The sequence below is a fragment of the Phalacrocorax carbo genome, chromosome 8, assembly GCF_963921805.1.
Source record: "Phalacrocorax carbo chromosome 8, bPhaCar2.1, whole genome shotgun sequence".
Classification (NCBI taxonomy): domain Eukaryota; kingdom Metazoa; phylum Chordata; class Aves; order Suliformes; family Phalacrocoracidae; genus Phalacrocorax; species Phalacrocorax carbo.
In genome coordinates this window covers 34,674,045-34,693,605 of record NC_087520.1, presented here as the reverse complement: position 1 = coordinate 34,693,605, position 19,561 = coordinate 34,674,045, and the positions used below count along the sequence as shown (strand labels likewise).

Below are 19,561 nucleotides of genomic sequence, written 5' to 3'. Positions count from 1 at the left end.
CAAATGTTAGCACCTAAGAATGGTGGCCCACATTAGAAGTATCAAACTTCTACAGTTCACCTTTAGTAGCTACCTTCCACTTCTCAGTAGACATCTAGAAACGGACTGGTTTAGATAACTGTAGAATTTTAGTACCCTGAAAACGTAGCTGTGTGGTTGTTAGCCTGTGCTGGTGTCTCACATTCTGGTGAGAAGCTAATGAGGTTTGCTATCCTCTGTTTGATTGGAAAGTACTCTGCTGCCAATACAGGTTTCTCCTTGCATGCTCCCTTCTCTTCCCTGCAGCTCTGACACCCTTGCTCCTTGTTCAAGCAAGTCAGCCGGAGCAGTGAATGCCCCGGATACTGTCTTTCCAAAGGGGAGGCTCCTAATGGATGGAAACTGGCCAAGACTTTGGGTTTGCCGCCATCTCTGTTAGGTTGACTTTTCAGCAAAGAATTGTCTCTGCTAAAGAGAATACTGTTGCTTATTAAATATGCCAATTAAAAATGGATAATAATTAGGATAATAAAGCCAGAAAAAAAATCACCTCTTCAGCAAAAAGACAAGTCAAACAAGTAATCCTTTTGTCAGAACCTCACCTGAGACTTTCCCTGATCTCTGGCATATCGCCTGCGTGGGTCTAGCAGAAGTGTTAAGTAGACAGTACTGACACTTTACCTTCTGCATCTTGTGAAGCCGGCATTGCTGCCGCCTTCTTCTCCTAACCAAGCAATACTAGCTTGGTGTTCCCAGTTCTTTATCTGTATGCAGCACTTCTGTATTAGAGACATCCTTCTGCTTAGCAGAAACACCGGGAGATGGCACTCAGGCAAATTTAGCTGTAAACAAGCTAATCAAAAGTTCTTTGACTCTTTGCTCTGGCTAACTTGACATTTTTAATAAGGCATTAATGCAAACTGAATGGGGGTGGAAGAAGGGTGATACTTGATCATGGAAATGGGTTTCTTTAATGCAGAAGCTTAAGGCTAATGTCTTAGATTCCTTCAAGAGAGAAATACTGTAAGCAAGGGACTCCTTAACCTGGGTGTGAAAATAGCACATAAAATCTTACTAGAATATGTGTTATTTACTGAACTAACTCTTATGTCCAGTTAATTCAGTGAATTCAGTGAGATTGAGATTTTATATCCTGTGAGATAAGTGGATCTAAAGTTCTGCTTGGCTCAAATCACTGAGGGAGAGGACACTCCCACACACTTGTTGGTTGGGGAAACCATTTTTTTCTCAGCAGTAGGGATGGAGCAGCAGAGTAGAGGCATACCTTCCCTGGGACTGCAGGGCAGAGTGAGGCACGCCCACCTACTGCTGCTCATCTCTGCATCACGATGCTGCCCTGCTTCTGGGAGCCAGTGTCTTTGTGTCTGTTGCAGTGGGAGGAAACCCTGAGCAGTGCAGGGGACAAACACCTGGAGATGGTTTTTTTTGTTTGTGTGCTTGCGCTCACTCTCTCTCTTTTAGTAATACAGCCAGCCCAAACTTCTGTACATTCCTGCTATAGCCACTGAAGGACTCTGTAGTTGGCATTGTAGAGGTACAGGCACACAGTCCTCTCTCCTTCAAAATTTAATGTAGACAGAAGTATTTTTTTTCCACCCTGTCCTTATCTGAATGAAACTTAGTGGCACATTTTGTCATCTTCTGTGAGAGAAGGTTGAAACAGCCTCCTGTTATCTGTAATAGCCTGGGAAAGCCTTTAGTGGGACAGTGCTACAAGAGGAGCAAAGATGGGAAAATCATGGAGGAAGCAGACGAGATTAAAAGACACAGTTGAGGACAAATACAAAAAATACAGGGCTACATGGAAATGTAAATCACAGCTAGGTTAAGAATAGTCACATAGCTGTTTTGTATCTCTGTAATTGCATTACCTGGGTGGGCTACAGGGTCTTCATTGGAACATGAGTCTCAAACAAAAAGCCTGATGTTTTCTCGTGAATACCCAGAACTCCATTTCCTGCACACACACAAAAAATTCTCTAGCATTTTTCTAAGGTTACTCTAGACTCCAGGGGTGCTGACAACAAAAAGCTGGCCTTAAATCAGCGAGCTAAGCCTGGCTTCAGGACAGAGCCAGTACAAGCTCTGTCTGTACCATACTAGATAAAAGCTGGTCACAGCAGGGCACCTCTTCCAAAAAACCTTCCTGAGCATGGTAGGACTTCATGCTATACTGTTCCCATTCTCTGTTGGGATTTGCAATGTTGTCTTACTCAGTGTTGCTTTATAAATTGATAACTCTTAGCTAGCCGGGATACAAGTGGATGAAAAAATGTGTGTCACTTAACTCTCCGTTTTCTTACTTCTAATATCATTTACTATAATTCATCTTTGTGGTCTGCTATTAAACCACCCTATTTCCAAATCTCTTGGCACGTCTACAAATATGTATCTCACAGAAATGCTGATACCTAGTTCCCTTAAGCCTGAAATTGCCTTAGAAGTGTTTAACCAAACAAATGGTCAGATTTTGTTAGTGCATGAATACTTGAAGATTTAATTGCTGCATGAAGTCTAAAACGCAGAGCGCTCTCTGTGAACTTGGAGCAGAGTATGGTGAGATCACACAGAATAAAACCTGCAGCTGAAGATAGCTTGCTCTTATTGTAAGAACAGGAGGGAAAGGTTGTGTGTACCTTTATTCCTGTTGTCCTAGGACTGGGCTGGCACCAGTCCATCTGTGTGGCTGCTCATAGGTATGTTGGTTAATCATGGCTCAAAACCCTAAAACCTTAGTAAATGTCACTGAGTAAAGTGCATCAGTATTCATACCTGTTTACCTTTAACCTGAGGTACAAGGAGGGCATGGTAAGATATGGCGATATCAGTTTTCTAATTGCTAGTCTTGCAAACCCACTTGGGGGAAGGGAAGGTTTTGTCCTGAGAACAGAAGCTGGGGAGGACGTGGGTTGTAGGCAGGTGACACTCAGTACAATCCTGTGTTGGAGTATGTTGCATCAGGATGAAATCCATTTGGGTTTCACCGCAGTCATTGCTTTATGGCATTAACTGCAGAAGAATAATTTGTCTTTATAACTATTGTGAGGAGATCTAGTTCTGAGTGTACACACCAAGCAGATATGTAGAGCAGGAAGGTTTATGTGATAGCTCGTGTGAGTAGCTGTAGAATTCCCGAGAAATGCCTGGCTTTGGGTTGGGTTGGTGGTTGGATCATAACAATTCATACACGTGGCTCAGATACCCCAAATAAAGTATTGCTTACCATTGTGATATTGGCCATAATTTGTTTCATTGCCTGGCAGTTTCAAATTATTTGGCAGTAAAAGTGTCAGCATGCCTATAAAAGTAAAACACATGCTTAGTGGAAGATGGTGCTTTATTTTAAAAAAAAAATGGTATACAGTGACTTTATGAAGAAAAGAACTGTGGCCATTATAAACTGTAAGTCTATAATTTTCAAATCTAAAGTGTTATGCGGAGTGTTTTGTGATGCTTCACAGTCAGAGGCTAAGAAAGCTAAAATCAATATCAAAATGCATATTATTTTTCTGGACTTGAAAGCCAAAAATATAAACTTGCATTTTGTGGTGCCAATATTCTGTGAAAGTAACGGCCACGTCTTATTCATTTGTATTGTTTCAGATGGATGGGAGGGGAAAAGAGCTTTTGTACATCACGTCGTGTAGCGTTTCGGCTACAGTACTGACTTACAAGCCCGTATTCGCTTTAAAATCAACAGGACTTGAAATATTTTCTGCAAACTCCCATCCTGGGTTCCTGCATGGGAGCAGAACCCCAGTTGAGTCAGACACGGAAGGGCTGCAAAGCTCCTGTAAGGAGGAGCATGTCCAGCTAGTCCTTTCTGCAAGGCTCTCGCATGTGACACGTTCCTGCTTCATTTCAACTGGTTTATGTACAAAATTATTTTACGTTGTCATGTCAGGCCTTTTCCCTGTGAAGGGAATGAAATGCTTTTAGTAATTTTTGAAGGTGACTTCTAAGACAGGCAATTTTTTTATGTAATTGGCTAACATATTAATGATATATGTAAGCAAGTCATACTGACAGTAGAGCAACTGGCAAGTTGTCTGATTTTTCTCATACTTTACATTGTTCAGTTTTAGTTAATAATGTTTATAGTATTTTGCAACATGTTTGTGGGGAAAGATTATACATATGCACAGAACTGAAGCCTCCCTTAGGAGAGCTATGCCCATGCTTCCAAGGAGGAGTTTGAAATATTTTTGCTATCTGTCTTTTACGTGTGGTATGGCTTCTTACTAATTCTAGAAAACAAATTGAAACAGTAACATGGAAATTTTAGAGAGTGTTCAGGTCTTCTGACTGTTAACTCTGCTTTATACACGATGCACTTTTCACCCTGAAATAAAGCCAGGTAGGTTTTTGTTGCTTTTGCTCCCAACAAAGTGACGCAAAGCAAAATCAGCTTCTCTCTCAGATTTTGAAAGAGATTGAGGTGTGCAATAAAAGACTTCATGAGCTTCAAGCTGAATGTGTGAGCACTTTGACATACAACCCCGTGCCTCTCTTTGATTAGCAATACTCCTCCTCTGACCACCTTCTCATTCGAGACACCTTGGAAACCTGACAACATCAGACCCATCATCTCTGCATTCATTGAAATCAGCAATTTAAAACTGCATCCTTGCTGAAAAAGGAGTGGGGAAGGGGTTGTTCTGGAATGAAATTTTTCCTAATTCAACAGAAAACTGAATTCCCAGTTAAATTTTGTAATAGACAACAATATACAGTCTGCTAGACATGTAGCACTTATATTTACCTTTTAGATAAATTAATAGAGTTTGGAGATACTGTATTATATTACTGCATATGTTACTCTACATTAAACAGTTCTTAAAAGGTAACCCATAGATTAAGATGCCTATAAGGCCTATTTTCATCTGTGCATTTAATTTGTGTAGATTGCTGCTACATTTGATGACAGTCCAAATAACATAAGTTTTTCTGTACATGACCCCAGTAAGACTGCATTATCAGGCAGGTAATTTTGTACATGCAATTGAGAATGTACTAAAGTACATTAATAACTACCTTTTACTAGCAGTTTACTAGCAGTTACCATCAAATTTCAGGGTCAAATAAATGTATTTTTTCTAAGGAACCAGGATTTAAGGAACCTGCATTTTAGAAACTTTTTCCAGTTAGTCAACAGGAAAAGATAGTAGCTCACATGCATTTTATTTGACTTAAATGTGCTTCACCACTTACGTTGCCTGGCAAGCAAAGATATGAAGCTGGAATCTTCTTAGGCTCCCATTATTTCCTCAGGATAACTACAATATTTGGGCTATTTCCATGTCTTGGGCAACATTTTAACTAATGGATATGTTCCCAACTGAAGTTAAATGGAAGAGAATTCCCAATAAAAGCCAAAATATCTCCCAAAGCTACAGTTTGCTTTGGATGCCTTTTCACTGAAGTATTCAGACTGGATGGTGTGTTGTGCTCTGAGGTGGAATTTGAAAGACCATCTTCCCTCATGTCCCCTCTTGTCTGGAAGCCAAGAAGCCTGAAAAATGGTGCTTCCTAGCTTGTGAGCCTTGTCTTGGTGTACCATCAGCTTTGTGCTAAATTTTTTCTATTGCTCAGTGCTCCAGTAACTCGAAAAACTACTTTACCACCACTGATTGATGAATGGGTTTGAGAAAATGCTAGTAATTGTAAGGTTAAAGACATAGCTAAAATTTTGCCTGTGGTAAGTTCAGAATAACTATTCTTCAGGTAAAACATAGAAAGCATAGCAACTTCCAGCAGACATGGACAGGGAGTTCGGACAGCTTTACTGTGTCACCACGCTGAATGGACACTTGCACTTGGTAAATGCAACGAAGTTAGGACACAAACCTGCTGCAAATCCCACAAAGCACCAGGAAACTTGATTTGGGATTTTGAAAGGGTTCAGACTGGGATAGGTTGAAAGATTTATAACTAAGCTGAAGTCTTTGTCTTGTTGGCACGTTAGAGAACGTAGCAGCTTCTTACATGATTCTTTGTTGCTGCAACTAGTTTTCTGTATCCGTATATCTTCCGTGTGTATCATTAGTTATTTTTAGAAGTTAATCTAACCGTAGAATCAAAACTTAAGGGGTGTTGATGGGGTTTCTGATTTTGAGGTTTGGCTAGGCTGGTTTATGGTTGCTATGTTGCTGTCAAATTGTGGGTTGTTTTTTTTTTTACCCTGTGGGTCTGACATTTGCTGTCTGCTGTGTATCTTTCTTCAATTAGCAGCTTTGTGTTTTAACATACCATGTTTCATATTTCAGTGAATATATATATAGTGTTTGTATTATCTCTGCTTGTACATACATAACTTTGCAGTTCTCTCTGTAGCATTCTCCTAAGGAGTTTGCTCCTGTAGCTTTAAGCGTTGTGCAGTCCCGCATCTGTAAATGATCAGGTTTGTTCCTGAAGTTCCAGTCCTGCAAGTCTTTCTGCAGGTGAACCTTGCCCAGTTTGGGGAGGCTGGCAATGACTTCAGCAGGGCTTGCACTCAGTGCAAAGATTTGTTCATGGAGGAAATTGTAGGGTGAATTCTAAAATTTCTTGGACTAAATCTTAATGAGTATGTGTCTGTGTATGCAGTGCAGCAAGAAAAGCCCCAACCCTGCTGAAATATTATTTAGTTTTATCATGTTTGCCTTTGTTTACTTATTGTCCGTTGCTTTCAGTGGCAATTATGCTGGAAATGGTGAACATTTACAGCTGAATGCTGCAGCAGTTTTTGTGGTGGCTTATACTTATCATTACCTAGTCATGTATGCTGGCTGGGGACAGAACTACACTGCACAGTTTTCCTAATTTCAGCTGTAATTAAAACTCGATGGCAGAGAGAGTACCCTAGTGGAATGTCCTCCTTTTGCTTGTGTTTTCTCACTGACCCTGCTATGAAGCAGAAGTAAGAGGAAGAAAACTCCAAGGTTTTCAAACACAGTGAAGGGAAGTTATATTTCCTACAATGCTAAGAGTCTCATACAGTTGATTGAGGTGGTTGGAAGAAGACTTAAAATAGCAGATTTCAACTCTGATTCATTACCGGAGAAATCAGGAAGTCACACAAATACTGTGTCAAGACCAAAGTCTTATATGTAAAATGTGCCGCCTTATAATCAATATATGATAAACTGGAGAAGTTATTTGTTCAAGTGTTGTTTGGGCAAAATGGTTATTTGGTGGTTTGCTGATTTTTGAGCCTGCTGAAACCAGTACGGTGCCTCATCAGGTAGGCTCAAGAAGCATAGTTCTGCAAATGTCTAACACGGTTCTCACAAGGGTGTAGAGACCCACTTGCTGCTCTTGTAGATTGATTTCTGGCAGCTGAGCAATCAGTGGTGAATTATTGATTCATGTACAGAAAAAATATGCTTCTCAAGGGCTAAACCAGGTTTTTTGTCCCCATTAAAGAAAGTACTTAATTTTTTTTTCCTTTGAACTCTGATGCAGAAGACTACTAAATGTTCTTCTCTGGTTGGCTCTTCCCATAATCCTTGTTTCTTTATTCCCTGTTAGGCAAGTTTGTCTTAAAGAAAAGTTTATATTGAGTAGTGGCAGTCAGCCTTCATTGCAGATGTTTTATTTAAACCATCAGATGCATTTTGACACTTAGATACAAAAGGCCATAACTTAATTAACATTTCTCTGTTAAGTCTAACTCTGAGGTTAGACCTTTTATGTGGTGCTAGCATTTCTCAGGAAAGTAAAAAAGGACACATTTTTTCATCTGAGAAGAGGTCGTAGAAACTGGAACTGAAGAGCTTGAAGTGGATTCCTCACATAGTTTTTATCTTCCTTCATGCATTCTCTTAGTGTTTCCATCCAGGACCAGCACAGCCCATAAAGGTGTTGGTTTAAGCTGTATGTAATGCAGATACCCTTCTTGTAGGAGATTCCAAGGGACTGGCATCTCATTTTACTTAGGAACAGCACTCAAGTGGTGATTATATGGCCAACTACCAAAACGCAGATGACTTTATAGTGCAGAGTAAGAGAAACGTCTTCTACTATTTCTTTGGTATTAAATTTTCATTTCTTCCCCGTTTCCTTTTTAGCCTGTTCGATATGGGAGGAGAGTATTACTGCTATGGCTCTGACATCACCTGCACCTTCCCTGCAAATGGAAAGTTCACCCCTGACCAGAGGGCTATCTATGAAGCTGTGCTAAAGTCATCGCGGGCTGTAATGAAAGCAGTCAAGCCAGGTAAAAGATCGGTACATGTCAGCAGGAATTGATGAGCTTGATGGCAGCATTCAGGCTGTCAAGACAATTATGTTTCGATTTGAGAAAGTACTGGAAAGGAACAAGAGGGCAATATAAATTTCCATGTTTAAACAGCTCCTAATGGAGGATAGATGTAGGACACATGACATTTTCCATACAGCACTTTTATAGAAATAACACAGAAACAATTATTAATATGATTAAAAAGGCATTTTAATCTTCCGTTTTTTTTTAATTCCTTTAATCTAGTGGTGACAGTAGTTACTCTAGTGTGTTTACACTGGCAGCCACCTTTTCAGGAAGCTTATGCCAAAGGCTGAACTCAGAGTTTGAGTGAACATATGTGTCATGCTTGTTTCAAGCATTTTCTGCATTTTACATGTAAGCTCAATAACAGTCTTCTGTTGAAAAAAGAGGATGGAGCGTGCATCCTTGGGAAGGATACTCAATTAACCTTTAAAAGCTTTAGAAAGCACTGGCTATTGGGTACTTTACTGTATGCCTTTAAATTGCAGGCAAGCTAATTCATCAAGTATACATTTTCATAGTTGAAACAACTGCCTGGCTTGATAAAAATCTTATTTGTCTCCACTTCTGCTTTCAGGGCAGCAAATAAATGCTTTTAGAGCTAACTGCTGCTGTGATTTTGAGCATTTCACTGGTGAAGGTACTTGAACATTTCCCAGTATTACTAATAGAACAGCTTTGAGAAAAATTTAGTTAATGCACAAAGCACACTTACCCTTTAAATTTACCATATTAGCTTTCAGTCACTGGGCCTTGAGTGCATGGGCTTTCTGGATTGCCAGTCAGAACATACATAATTTTCCTCTTATACAAGCTGGCAGCAGCACTGCTCATTTGAGCAGCTAGGAAGGGAGCAATAACACTTGAAGCTTATCTGCAAAATGAGACTAGATATTTTGCCAATTTAATAACAATGTGCATTCTCCATCATCTGCTGTTTCTCCCCAGAAGACTCTTGTTCCTGTTCCTCTTCATCGTTTGCTTTGAATTTCAGTGCTGCCTTTAATTTCATGTAACAATTTTGGCAGTATTTCATGCTAATAAGTTGCGGACTATCTTCAGAACTTGAGAGGTAATATGATGCTATACTCAGGATGGTGTAGAGAATTCCTCAGTTTGGTTAACACTTTATTTACAGGGTCAGAAAATAAGGACATACTAAGTATTTCTGAAAATTAGTTGCAAGGATCCTTTACTAGCCTTGGGAGTTTGAGATTCATAGAGAGAGAAATCATTCTTAATGTCTGGCAGAAGATGGGACTGAACTTTCTGTTTTCCCTGTGCTTTAGTTGTCTTGCCTGTTTAGAAAAATGGTGCAAATTATGCACTTTATGAGACTAGTAATCGTTAATTTTCTGGCTACTGAAAGCAAGTCCATGTTCTGTGGACTGGTTCATCAGTTTGGTTCATTTGGAACTTCTGTGTAGTGAAATGCAACCTGGACCCTTCGCACTCTGTTGAATTACAGATCTGGGTAGAGTCCTGCAACGTGCAAAAAACTTCCCTGTCTGGAAAAGTCTGCTTTTTAGGTCCATATGGCTTGTACCCTGGTTCTTTTGCAGCTTTTAACCCATCTGTCTGCTGATGCAAAAAATCTGACAGTATTATCATATTTTCCTCTGATGAGCTCTCAGAAACACACCAAAGGCCAAAGACACCTTATTACTGAAACTAGTATGGAATACTTAAAATAGGTAGTTGGCAGAAAAATATTTACAATGTCAGAAATGAGTTTACAGTGTTCTAAAGGCAGTTCAAACTGAAATCATGAGTTGGATTAGAGATTCTCTTTTATATACAACTTTAATTTTAAAAATCAGATATTATTCAAGTAGTTAGTTGTTTTGTTTCCAATCACACCCCTTATCTTACTAAAAGGGGACACAGGAGATAAGACATTTCTGTAAAAGGCTTTCATAAATCCTTTTAAAGAAATGTATCTGCTTTGTACCTTCCACCAAATTCCTTTAAAATGTTTTGGCTAGCTGTTTTAATTGAACACTGAGAGAGACAAGAAAACTGCCATGTCATGTACTGTTGGCCTGCTAGCTGAAAGTGGCATTGGATCTCCTGGAAGGCTAATATTCCACTGTAGAAAAAGAAGGAAGAGCAACACTGACCTTCATAGCATGGTTAGTGTCACATACTTCTCAGGCTGCTGAGAAACCCCAGAGCCCCTCAAAGGGATGGATGCAAACTGAATGTATTTTACTGCTGCCCAGAGAAAGCCATTTCTGTGGGAGGGGCTGGAGCTTTGTTCATCTCATTGAACAAACCTGATTTGTTAGCTCATTGACTAAAGCACCAGGATCCATTCCTGGGGGAGCTGGGTACAGTCACAGAGGGGAGTAGGAAGGGATGAGGCGGATTCAGCTCTCAATTCTCTCTTATTGTCTGCCAGAAAGTTAATACTTAGGTCTCCAAAAAGGAGGCAGAAAAGTTTGCGGGTTTAGAGGCACTAAATGTAAAACCCAGCCCCATCATGTTTTAGTCAGATTTTCTGAATTATGGAGCCCTTGTTTATTTTGCTATTATTTTTGTTTGTCTTCATTTCCCAGGATTCCTAAGATCAAAGGCAGTCAAGTGACTTGGCTTACATGGCAGCAACCATTCATGGGGCAGGCTGCACAGAAAGAGTGTACACAGCAGAGTCAGTGACTGTAGAAAATGGTATTTCTCTCCAGCTGCAGAACTGGGGCCTTAATTATGCCTTGTGGCAAAGGGTCACAGGGGACATCTAGTTGTTGTCTCCAAAAGGTTAATGATTCCTGGAGTCTTTCTCATTGCAAGATAGGGAGTGAGTACTTCAGGGAGACTCACTAACCAAATACTGGCTTACATAACTCTGTTTATGGAAGGACACACATTTGTTACCACTCTTAAACATTTCATTTAGATATGTGTAGGTCAGAGATTTGCATTTCTTTTTCAATTTGGCTCTCGTATGAACCTAACTGACTCTCGAGTCAGGTTACTTCCTAAGAGATAACAGACCTCCTAATACATTTTGTTTATACTTCTACATACAAATGGTTGTCATAATTTTAAAAATACTCTAAAACATTGCATTTTATTGTAGAAAAGCATTCATCTGACTACATCCTGTGCATGGTCCAAACAGGCAAACAGCTCAAATCACATATATGGGTCTCCCTACCTTCCAACTGAAAGAACAGAATTCCTACTGTGAGCCAAATTAAGTTAAGAAATGCTCTCTGTGGGATTATAGCCCAAGTTCAGTGCAGTTGTCACAACTCCTGCCACAAACCAAATCTGTTTAAAATAAACAGGGAGAAAGACATATTCAGTCTTGCATAAGCAGCAATTTTGAAACTACTGAACAGAGATCTCATATGAAGACAAAGATGCTTGTCACTGAAGTGAAAGAGTCAAAAAGGTGTGCTTTTTGACAGTGGGATAATTGTCTTTTTCCTACAAAGTCAGGCTCGTGATCCAAAACGTCAGAGAGGAATATTGCATTTCTACTTAGAAGATATTCTTAATGCGTCAAGTCCATCTGGGTTAAATTTAGTCTTCCACCGAACTAAAATACAGGGGCAGATGTACAGAATATTGACACTTCCATTCACTCCGGTGGCTGAGGCATCATCTACTTCTTACTCAGAACAGTGATTTGAGAAACAATTTGTCTTCACATAGATACTCTACATTAAAAAAAAAAAAAATTGTAAAAAAAAAAGTGACATTATAAAGCCAGTATCCCACACTTAGACTACTCCAGAAGTTAGTGTCCTAATTTGTCTCACTTCTGCATTGTTTGTTAATCTCATTAGATTTATTAAATTGGTTGAGGCACATTAGGTGCACTACTGAAGCACATCTCTCAGTTTACTTTAATCTGAAATGAATTCAGCTCATGCACTTCAAAACTCCACTGTGTGAACCAAAAAACAGTAAGTGGGAAGACGCAAGAGATTTCACCTCCAAGGGTGATTGGAGTTAAAAGCTTCTTGTAGGTGCATCCATTGTTTCTGCTATCTTCATGCAACGCATATAATGGAAAGAGCTGAGCTAATGAGCAGCTATTCAGTAATTTATTTTAACCTTTTGTTCCATGTGTGGCCCAGAGCTGTTTTATTGCCTACTGTTCAAAACCTGCTCTGAATCCAGAATTATTAACATCCTCACTAGTTTTTCTCAGAGTGCTCATCATAACAGTACGCAGGTGCTTCGCAGGCAGTAAGTTTGCTTGCTTTTCATCTTAGTGATGTGGAAGTGTGCAGCAGTTCCCCGTCTGCAGGCAGTGGCTGACAGGCTGGAGTAATAGTGTAAAATAGCGTAAAAGCTATTGACTCATTTGGGATTCCAAGATTGAAATTTATTAGACTTGAGATTTTTTTTTAAAGAGAGTGGAACATTGCTCTTGCTCAAACCCTGTTTCGACCTCTGTTACAGCTGTGAGTGCCCAGCCTTTCTGCAAATCAGACTCCAGATTGTCAAGCCAGACACTGGTAAAATGAAATAAAATTATTAAGGAACAAATGTAAAATAAATAAAAGTAAAAAATTGTGTTTGAAGCAAGTTGCCTAGCATCCTGCTGGGAGTCTGACTCTGAGGCAAGAACAGTTGCAAATTCCTGGTGGCAACATTCAGGTGCATTTGCCATGCTTGCTTTTCTGTGAAAGAGGAGTTATGTGAGGAGCAGATATCTTCAGTGGTCTAGCAGGAGCTGTGCTTGCCTTGGAGTTGGAGTCTTCTGGAAATTGGGTAGCCCTATAACTACAGGAACTTGGGGCTTCCTGTGGATTTGCATCTTGTGGGTGGTAGGAAGCTTTGGTTGGTCTGATGGAAGCTTTTTCACCGGGCTGAGGTACTTCCGAGGCTCTCCTCTGTGTGAACTCTTCTGTCTAGTAACACATGAATGGATGTTGCAGTTTTTCTTGCATCAGGTCTTCTGTCTTTTAGCCATCTGCCCGCATTACAAAACGCAGCACTGGGTCTATTCCTATGGTGAGCGTCATTGAAAATCTCTAAAAGGTTTTAAAAGCTTTATGGTAGGACTGAAAAAGGCAGCAGCATCAAAAAGGCCTTGCTACTATTGAAATCCCATCTAAAGGAGTAGATGGTCATGTAACTAAAGGCCTGAACTGTAACACATCAGCAGTGAGGGTCCAAGCAAAACTCATATAAACAGCATGAACTGATATTGCCTAACTCTCGAGTCCTGAATGCTGTAATCATAAAAATGATGCTTTTAGTGTAGCTCTCCCCCACCCATGTAATTGCCCAGGCTTAAAAAAGCAAACTGTGGTAGGGAAAAAAGTATTGTGTAGCACAACATCAGTAGGCATAAGGCTATATAGTGTAATGGTTAATGGCAGGGTGTGAGGTATCAACTCTCATGTCTATAGTACCTCCAATGGACAACCATCATGGTAGCAGTTGAAAGCCTGAACTGCAGGGGTAGACTAGACCCTTTCGTGAGCAAGTTTGACATGTTTGTTGATAGTTGAAGGATCTGAAGAACTTGAAAGGGCACATGTGCATTGTTCCCAAATCCTGTCTCGCTTAATTCTTTATCCCAGTTGCATAAGTTAGATCCAATGTCAATGCAATAGCTTTATTAACCATAATTTTTCGTTATACCTCCCAGTTACACCTGGGAGACCAGTATTGTTTGCTTTTTATCATTAATAGGAATCTATTTGAAGAAACATGTAAAATAATTGGGTTTGCTGCAAGTCTCTCTCTGAAACTTCTAGAAAACAACTTATTGAAGAAACATGATCTAACTTTGAAGTTAGCCCTACTCTGAGCCAGGGTTTGGACCAGATACCCTCCTGGCATCCCTCCTGACCTAAATCGCTCCGTGACTCTAAATACATGCTGAAACGTGCAAATGAAAATATCAGTGATGTAAGAAAAAGATGTTGATGAGAATCAATTCCTGTGTGCTCAACTCTGGCTCTGAACAGGGGAAGTAGCACTTCACAAGCCAACAGATAGTGATATGTGCTTCAGTTTCTGTGTATGAAGCACATTCATACTTAACCCATCTTTGAGTATCGCTCTGTTCTCATACGGATGCTTTACTGTCAATGATACATACGAGTCCAATAGTGTTTGGGAAGTTGCTGTGGAGTGGCTTCTTTTTTATTCTTTAGCAAGCAACTGTGTATTTATACCATGTCTAGCCTCTTGAGTGATTTCTGCTATTTCTTATTTGGATTATTATCTTGAGCATTTAGAGAATATTAATAATTAGATTTCTATAAATTTAATTCCAAGTTGATGAGGGGCAGTATGGTTTCTACATATAGAAACTTTCTATATACAGTTTTTATTTATAGAAACGTCAAAGTGTCTCAAATATATTAAGTCTGCTACTGTGTTGAGAAGAAATATAAAGGAAGTATGCCTATCTTTAAGCTTTGCAGTTAAAGCTATTTTGGATTAATGCACTAGATCATAAAGTGAGTCTTTAAGATGAATGAGCTAAATATTAGAGCAATCACATACTTTCCATTTTCATCCCTTTGCAATTGCACACTGGGACCTCTGAACATTCCTCCCTGTCTTCTCTGTAGGGTAATGGAAAGTCACAGGAGAAGGGAAAGGAATGGAGCTTGTTGTGCTTAGCATTCCTGGTGTTACTGCAAAACTTCTGCATGTTGAAAAAATAAAATAACAGAAAAAACTTTTTTTCAGTCTCTTAAGTTATACACATTAGAATTTGGGGGGAGAGGGAGGAAGAAGTAAAACACCTCAGTCAGTAAGGTCTGCTGTCCTAAATTCCAATTTAAAAAAAAAAATCTCTTTGTCTAGCAAACTGCTCCCAAGGAACAGTTGAGTAAGACCACCTTGGCAGCCACTCAATTCCCTATCTCTACATTTATATGATTTAAAAAGCTTGTATATCCAAAGTCCCCATTGAACCAAAATTGCATTCAGACATTAGCTGCACAGCTGGGAGTATTTGCTGATTGATGTTTGTTTGTTTCAATAAAATGAAAAATAAAAAATAGTTCCAAATATGCACAGAAGTTGTTGCTTACCAAGTCAGTTTATGTGCAGTGTGAAAGCTTTCCTCCTCAGGACATTGACACTACTATAGGGTGTCGCTATAGGATTTGTATCTCTGCATTTTTTCAAGTTGGAGCTCAGGCTCAGGGGTACATGCATAACCCCAAGTCCTGCATTTTACTATCCGAGAGACTGAGTATCATGTTGCCTCTGGCTTTCAGGCTTTGCTTTTCTGATAAATGCTGTTGAGGAACGTCTTGGAAGAAATCTCTGTCCCAGGCCTAACATCTCTGATAATGGAAGATGGAGGTTTCTCCATATTAGGGCTGGAAGATTCCTTGCCTGTTTATAGCTTTCCCAGAACTCAAGTTTCACATAAAGATGTGGGTTCTTTAAGCTCTTTAATCCTTTCTTCCAGGATCAAAGATCAGCCATTGCAGATTTCATTGCTGCCAGGATTGCCATATAATCTTTAAGCAAGAAAGTACAGTCAAGTACACTTCAAAACCAAGTACAGTCAAAAACATTTCAGGCAAAGCAGTAAACCCACGTGTCAAGCAAATAAAATATCCTTTCATTAATCATGTAGATATCAGCTGATCCTTAGAGCTTACAAGGAATTGGTCCCCGTTTGCTGTAGGTGCTGAATAAATGCAAAGAAGTAAGTAGTTCCCAAAAGCCTTAAGGTCTTTTGAGGTAAAGAGGCTCCCTGGTGTGCCAACTGCCATACGCAACCTTAAAGCCAGGCTTGGCATGTTAGTATTTAGGTTGCTGCTGCAGTTGTGCCTATAGTTTGAGTGTTGGCCACTCCTCTTTCTGGTTTCCCCTTGGTGGCAGATAACCAAAGAAAGCCTTGTGTATTTGTAGTTGCAGGATGCTAAATGAAGTTAATCCCACCTGGTCTTGATCTTTGTCTTCTGGGCAGCTGTAACTGCACAAGTGTTGAGCTGCTGTGTGAAACCCTATGCCCACTTTTTGCGCCTTTCTCCCGATCTCTTCCATTTTTGTTCATTGGTGTAGCTTCCTAACCACTTTGCAATGAGGGGCCTGCCTTACCTAGTTTCCCTATGTATGTCCTTCCAAAGTATGCTGTCAATCGGAAGGACAAACCAAAGCAGCCACTTTATTTTCCATTGTTTTCCCTCCTCCCTATTCACCTGCTGCTAAAGGATTCAAGCAGCAAATCTCGTGGAGGTAGATAGAAGCCCAGGGACTTTAGAGGGTGAATGGTCTGTATTTTTGTACAGCAGAATGTAAACTTTGGGTGGTGTGTGCTCCTGAAAACATATTAGTATCTAAATATTGAGGCATGGTTCTTTCAGTGAGACTGTCAGGAGGAAGTAGGTTCAGTGAACAAATACCAGTTTCGTAAGTAACCTATTTTATACAACAGAAAATGCTCTGATTTGAATTGAAAGTAGCAGTATGATTCCCTGTTCTATGTTCTAATAACACGTCTCTAACAAAAAAAAGAATAGTGGAGCATTTAGCTCAGGTAGGATAGTACTAAGACCAGGGATTAGAATAAATAATTCAAGAACTGTTTAATTGGAAACTAATAGCTAGGGTATTTGACATAGCAGATCATATTAGTGGCAGTTGTTTCTGTTATGAAGTTGAGCAGAGATGTGCTTAGGAACGTATGCAAATTCAAAATTTGCAGCTTCCCAGATTACTACTTCTTTTTGTCCATGACAGTTCTGTACCTTCTTTAGAATTCAGATTTATTTTTGTTTGCTACTATTTTGAATACTGCTTTAGAGTAGTTGTCACTGTATTCAGCTAGGATTAAAATTTATTATACCTAAAGAAAATAATTGTAACTGTTATTAGTATTTATTCTGTCCAAGTTAAGTACAAGGTTCTCATTCAAATGCAGTGGGCATTTTCTGCATGCAAGTCATTTGAGTTTTATGTTACGTAGTCCAGAATTGTACTTAGTAGAACACCATGTGGGCGTGCTTGTCTGTGCTGTATAAAAATGGTAGCTAATTTTGATAAATTTTTAGAAAGAAATTGGACTGTAAACCAGACCTTTGACAGTAGGACAACAGGGAAGGGTGTGAGAGCACAGTCTATTTTACAGTTTGTATAACTTCAAAATGCCCATATGAATTATTCCCATTCAGATTGTCATATTTTAGGCAAAGTGCTGCTGATCATTATTAATCTGCTAGAATATCTGAAACGAAGCAATTATTCTCAGAAATAAAATATTAATGATAGAAGTTGAAGATTCTATACCAATTCCTCTGAAGAACAAATGTTTTGGGGGCATGTTGTAACCGGTACTTGATATTCACAAGTATTGCTGAATGACACCACAGTATTATTCCCCCCCCCGCCCCTTGCAGTTAAGAATGTGTTAATGTGTTCAAGACAGATTGGATAGTAACTCTTGTCAATATATGTTTTTAAAAGCTATTTGTGGTCTGCTTTCTCTCTTCTTTATTGAACAGAGTTAGCTGTATTTTTCTTGCTAGCATTGATGTTCATAAATAGTTTCCCTTTGAACACTAGCTCTCTGAGGTTGACCCAGAAAAGATAGTATAGCTTTCAGAGGTAAGTTAATTCTGGTTTTGTCAGTACAAATGGTTAAAGCATCAGCTACCACTTAGGACATAAAAGCTGAAGGAACTAAAGGATGCACAGACAATGCTGACAATCAAGTTGCAATCCTTGCAAGATATTACTAAATAAAAACAGTGTCATTGATTACTGGAGCTCTTATTGTTGGCCATGTAACCTAACCTTGCCCAAACAGCAGTAACCTACAGCAAGAGGTGAAAGAAAAAGGCAGTATTTTCTGTCAAATTCAGCAGATTCTCTGGTCCCTCTGTGCAAGCAGCAATCTGTTGAAATGCAAGATTTCAGACTGCGAGTCTCACTGCAAACCTTCTGGGAGCTGCTCTTCCCCGCTTGTGACTAACGCACAGGAGCTGACCCATGCATACAGTGACCACTGCAACTTTAGGAAGACTAAAATAGCACTGAGTTATTTCCAAGTGTATAAAACCAGGCACTTTAAAACAGTTGGGCCTTTCTGCCCTGAAGCCTTGTGTGGAGATCTCTGAGCAGCCCTTTTGGGGGCAGTGTCTGCAGGAGCTGCCGTGGTTCGGGGGGCAAACCTGCATCTTTCCAACCTGGCTGCACACGTGGGTTTTTCCACTACTTGCAGTGATTCTTCAAAGCTGCTGCTTGTACAAGGCGAATACATTTAGAAGTCTTTACGGACTTTGAGCATAAAGTGGCTGCAGTTTTTAGCCTTTCTGTGGTGAATGGTTTTTCATTTAAGGCTATTTTTTTAAAAAAAAAATCCTTTTTTCCTAATCGTAACAGGTTGTAATATTGTAACATTGTATGATTCTGATTTTAACAGTGACTTTGTGGGGAAATAACCAGCTTTTACATGGTCTGATGTGCACGGGTTTTCTCCCAGTTCAGTATTCAGGAAATGTACTCCTACATTGTAATTTGAGTTGAAGTACAAAGTTCGTGAGTCTTTTGATCTTGACACCGCATCAGCTGTAGCTGTCAGAGTGCAAACCAGCTAGACATAGATTATGCTGTTTGCCCTGAATCTTATCTTAACAGAGTCTTTTCTAAGCTTCAAATATTGATAAGTTTCCACATTGCAATCACACCCTCCAAGCACTTCCCTCCTTCCCCCAGTCTCTTTTTTCTCTCTAACGTACACCTGTTTGGAAGGAGCATGCAGTAAAATTAATAGTGTCTGCCAGTGCTGCTCAATCCCAATGCTATATCTTTCCAGACATGGAAAAAAATCCCTCCTTTGCTCTGCATCTACATCTGTTCAAATTGCTCTTCTTAAGGTTTCAGCATGGCAGACTATTATCTTGATGTTGCCTCTGACATGTTGCAGATCATCATATGCAGGGTTTATAATGGGGAGGATGGGTTTACCACTAAAACTAATGTGATACTGATGCAAAAGAAATATCGCACTACAGCTGAATAGCACAACACTATTCAGCCTTTTGAAGAAGAGGTCTGAATTTCGGAGGCAGTGGGAGTCATCTCCATTTCCCTTCAGTAACTCCTGCTCCTGTCGGGCAGGTGCATCTCACCGGGGGATTGAGGGATGGTTTTTGAAGGAGGCCATCCTGGTTTGAAGCTGTGGCACTGGAGCTCATGGCACAGAGCAGGCTGAAGTCTAGTAATCACTGCAGTCAGTACTGCAGATATCTGACACTGCAGCAAATTCGTTACAGTTTCCGTCACCTTTTTAGGATAGGAGAGTTAAGAGTCTTCTCATCATATGGCAGCCTGTTAGAGCCATGCCACCACTGTAAAATACAGCCTAAAATTACA

The 19,561-nt window shown here is 39.8% G+C and overlaps 1 protein-coding gene across 2 annotated transcripts in view; it reads left to right on the top strand.

Annotated features, from left to right (window-relative positions):
• PEPD (peptidase D) overlaps positions 1 to 19,561 on the top strand; it is a 143,858-nt gene that overhangs the window by 97,092 nt on the left and 27,205 nt on the right. For both annotated transcript variants that reach the window (XM_064459552.1, XM_064459551.1), the window contains one exon: positions 8,049 to 8,197. In XM_064459552.1, coding sequence (XP_064315622.1) covers positions 8,049 to 8,197 — 149 coding nt within the window. The remainder of the gene's footprint in view (positions 1 to 8,048; positions 8,198 to 19,561) is intronic.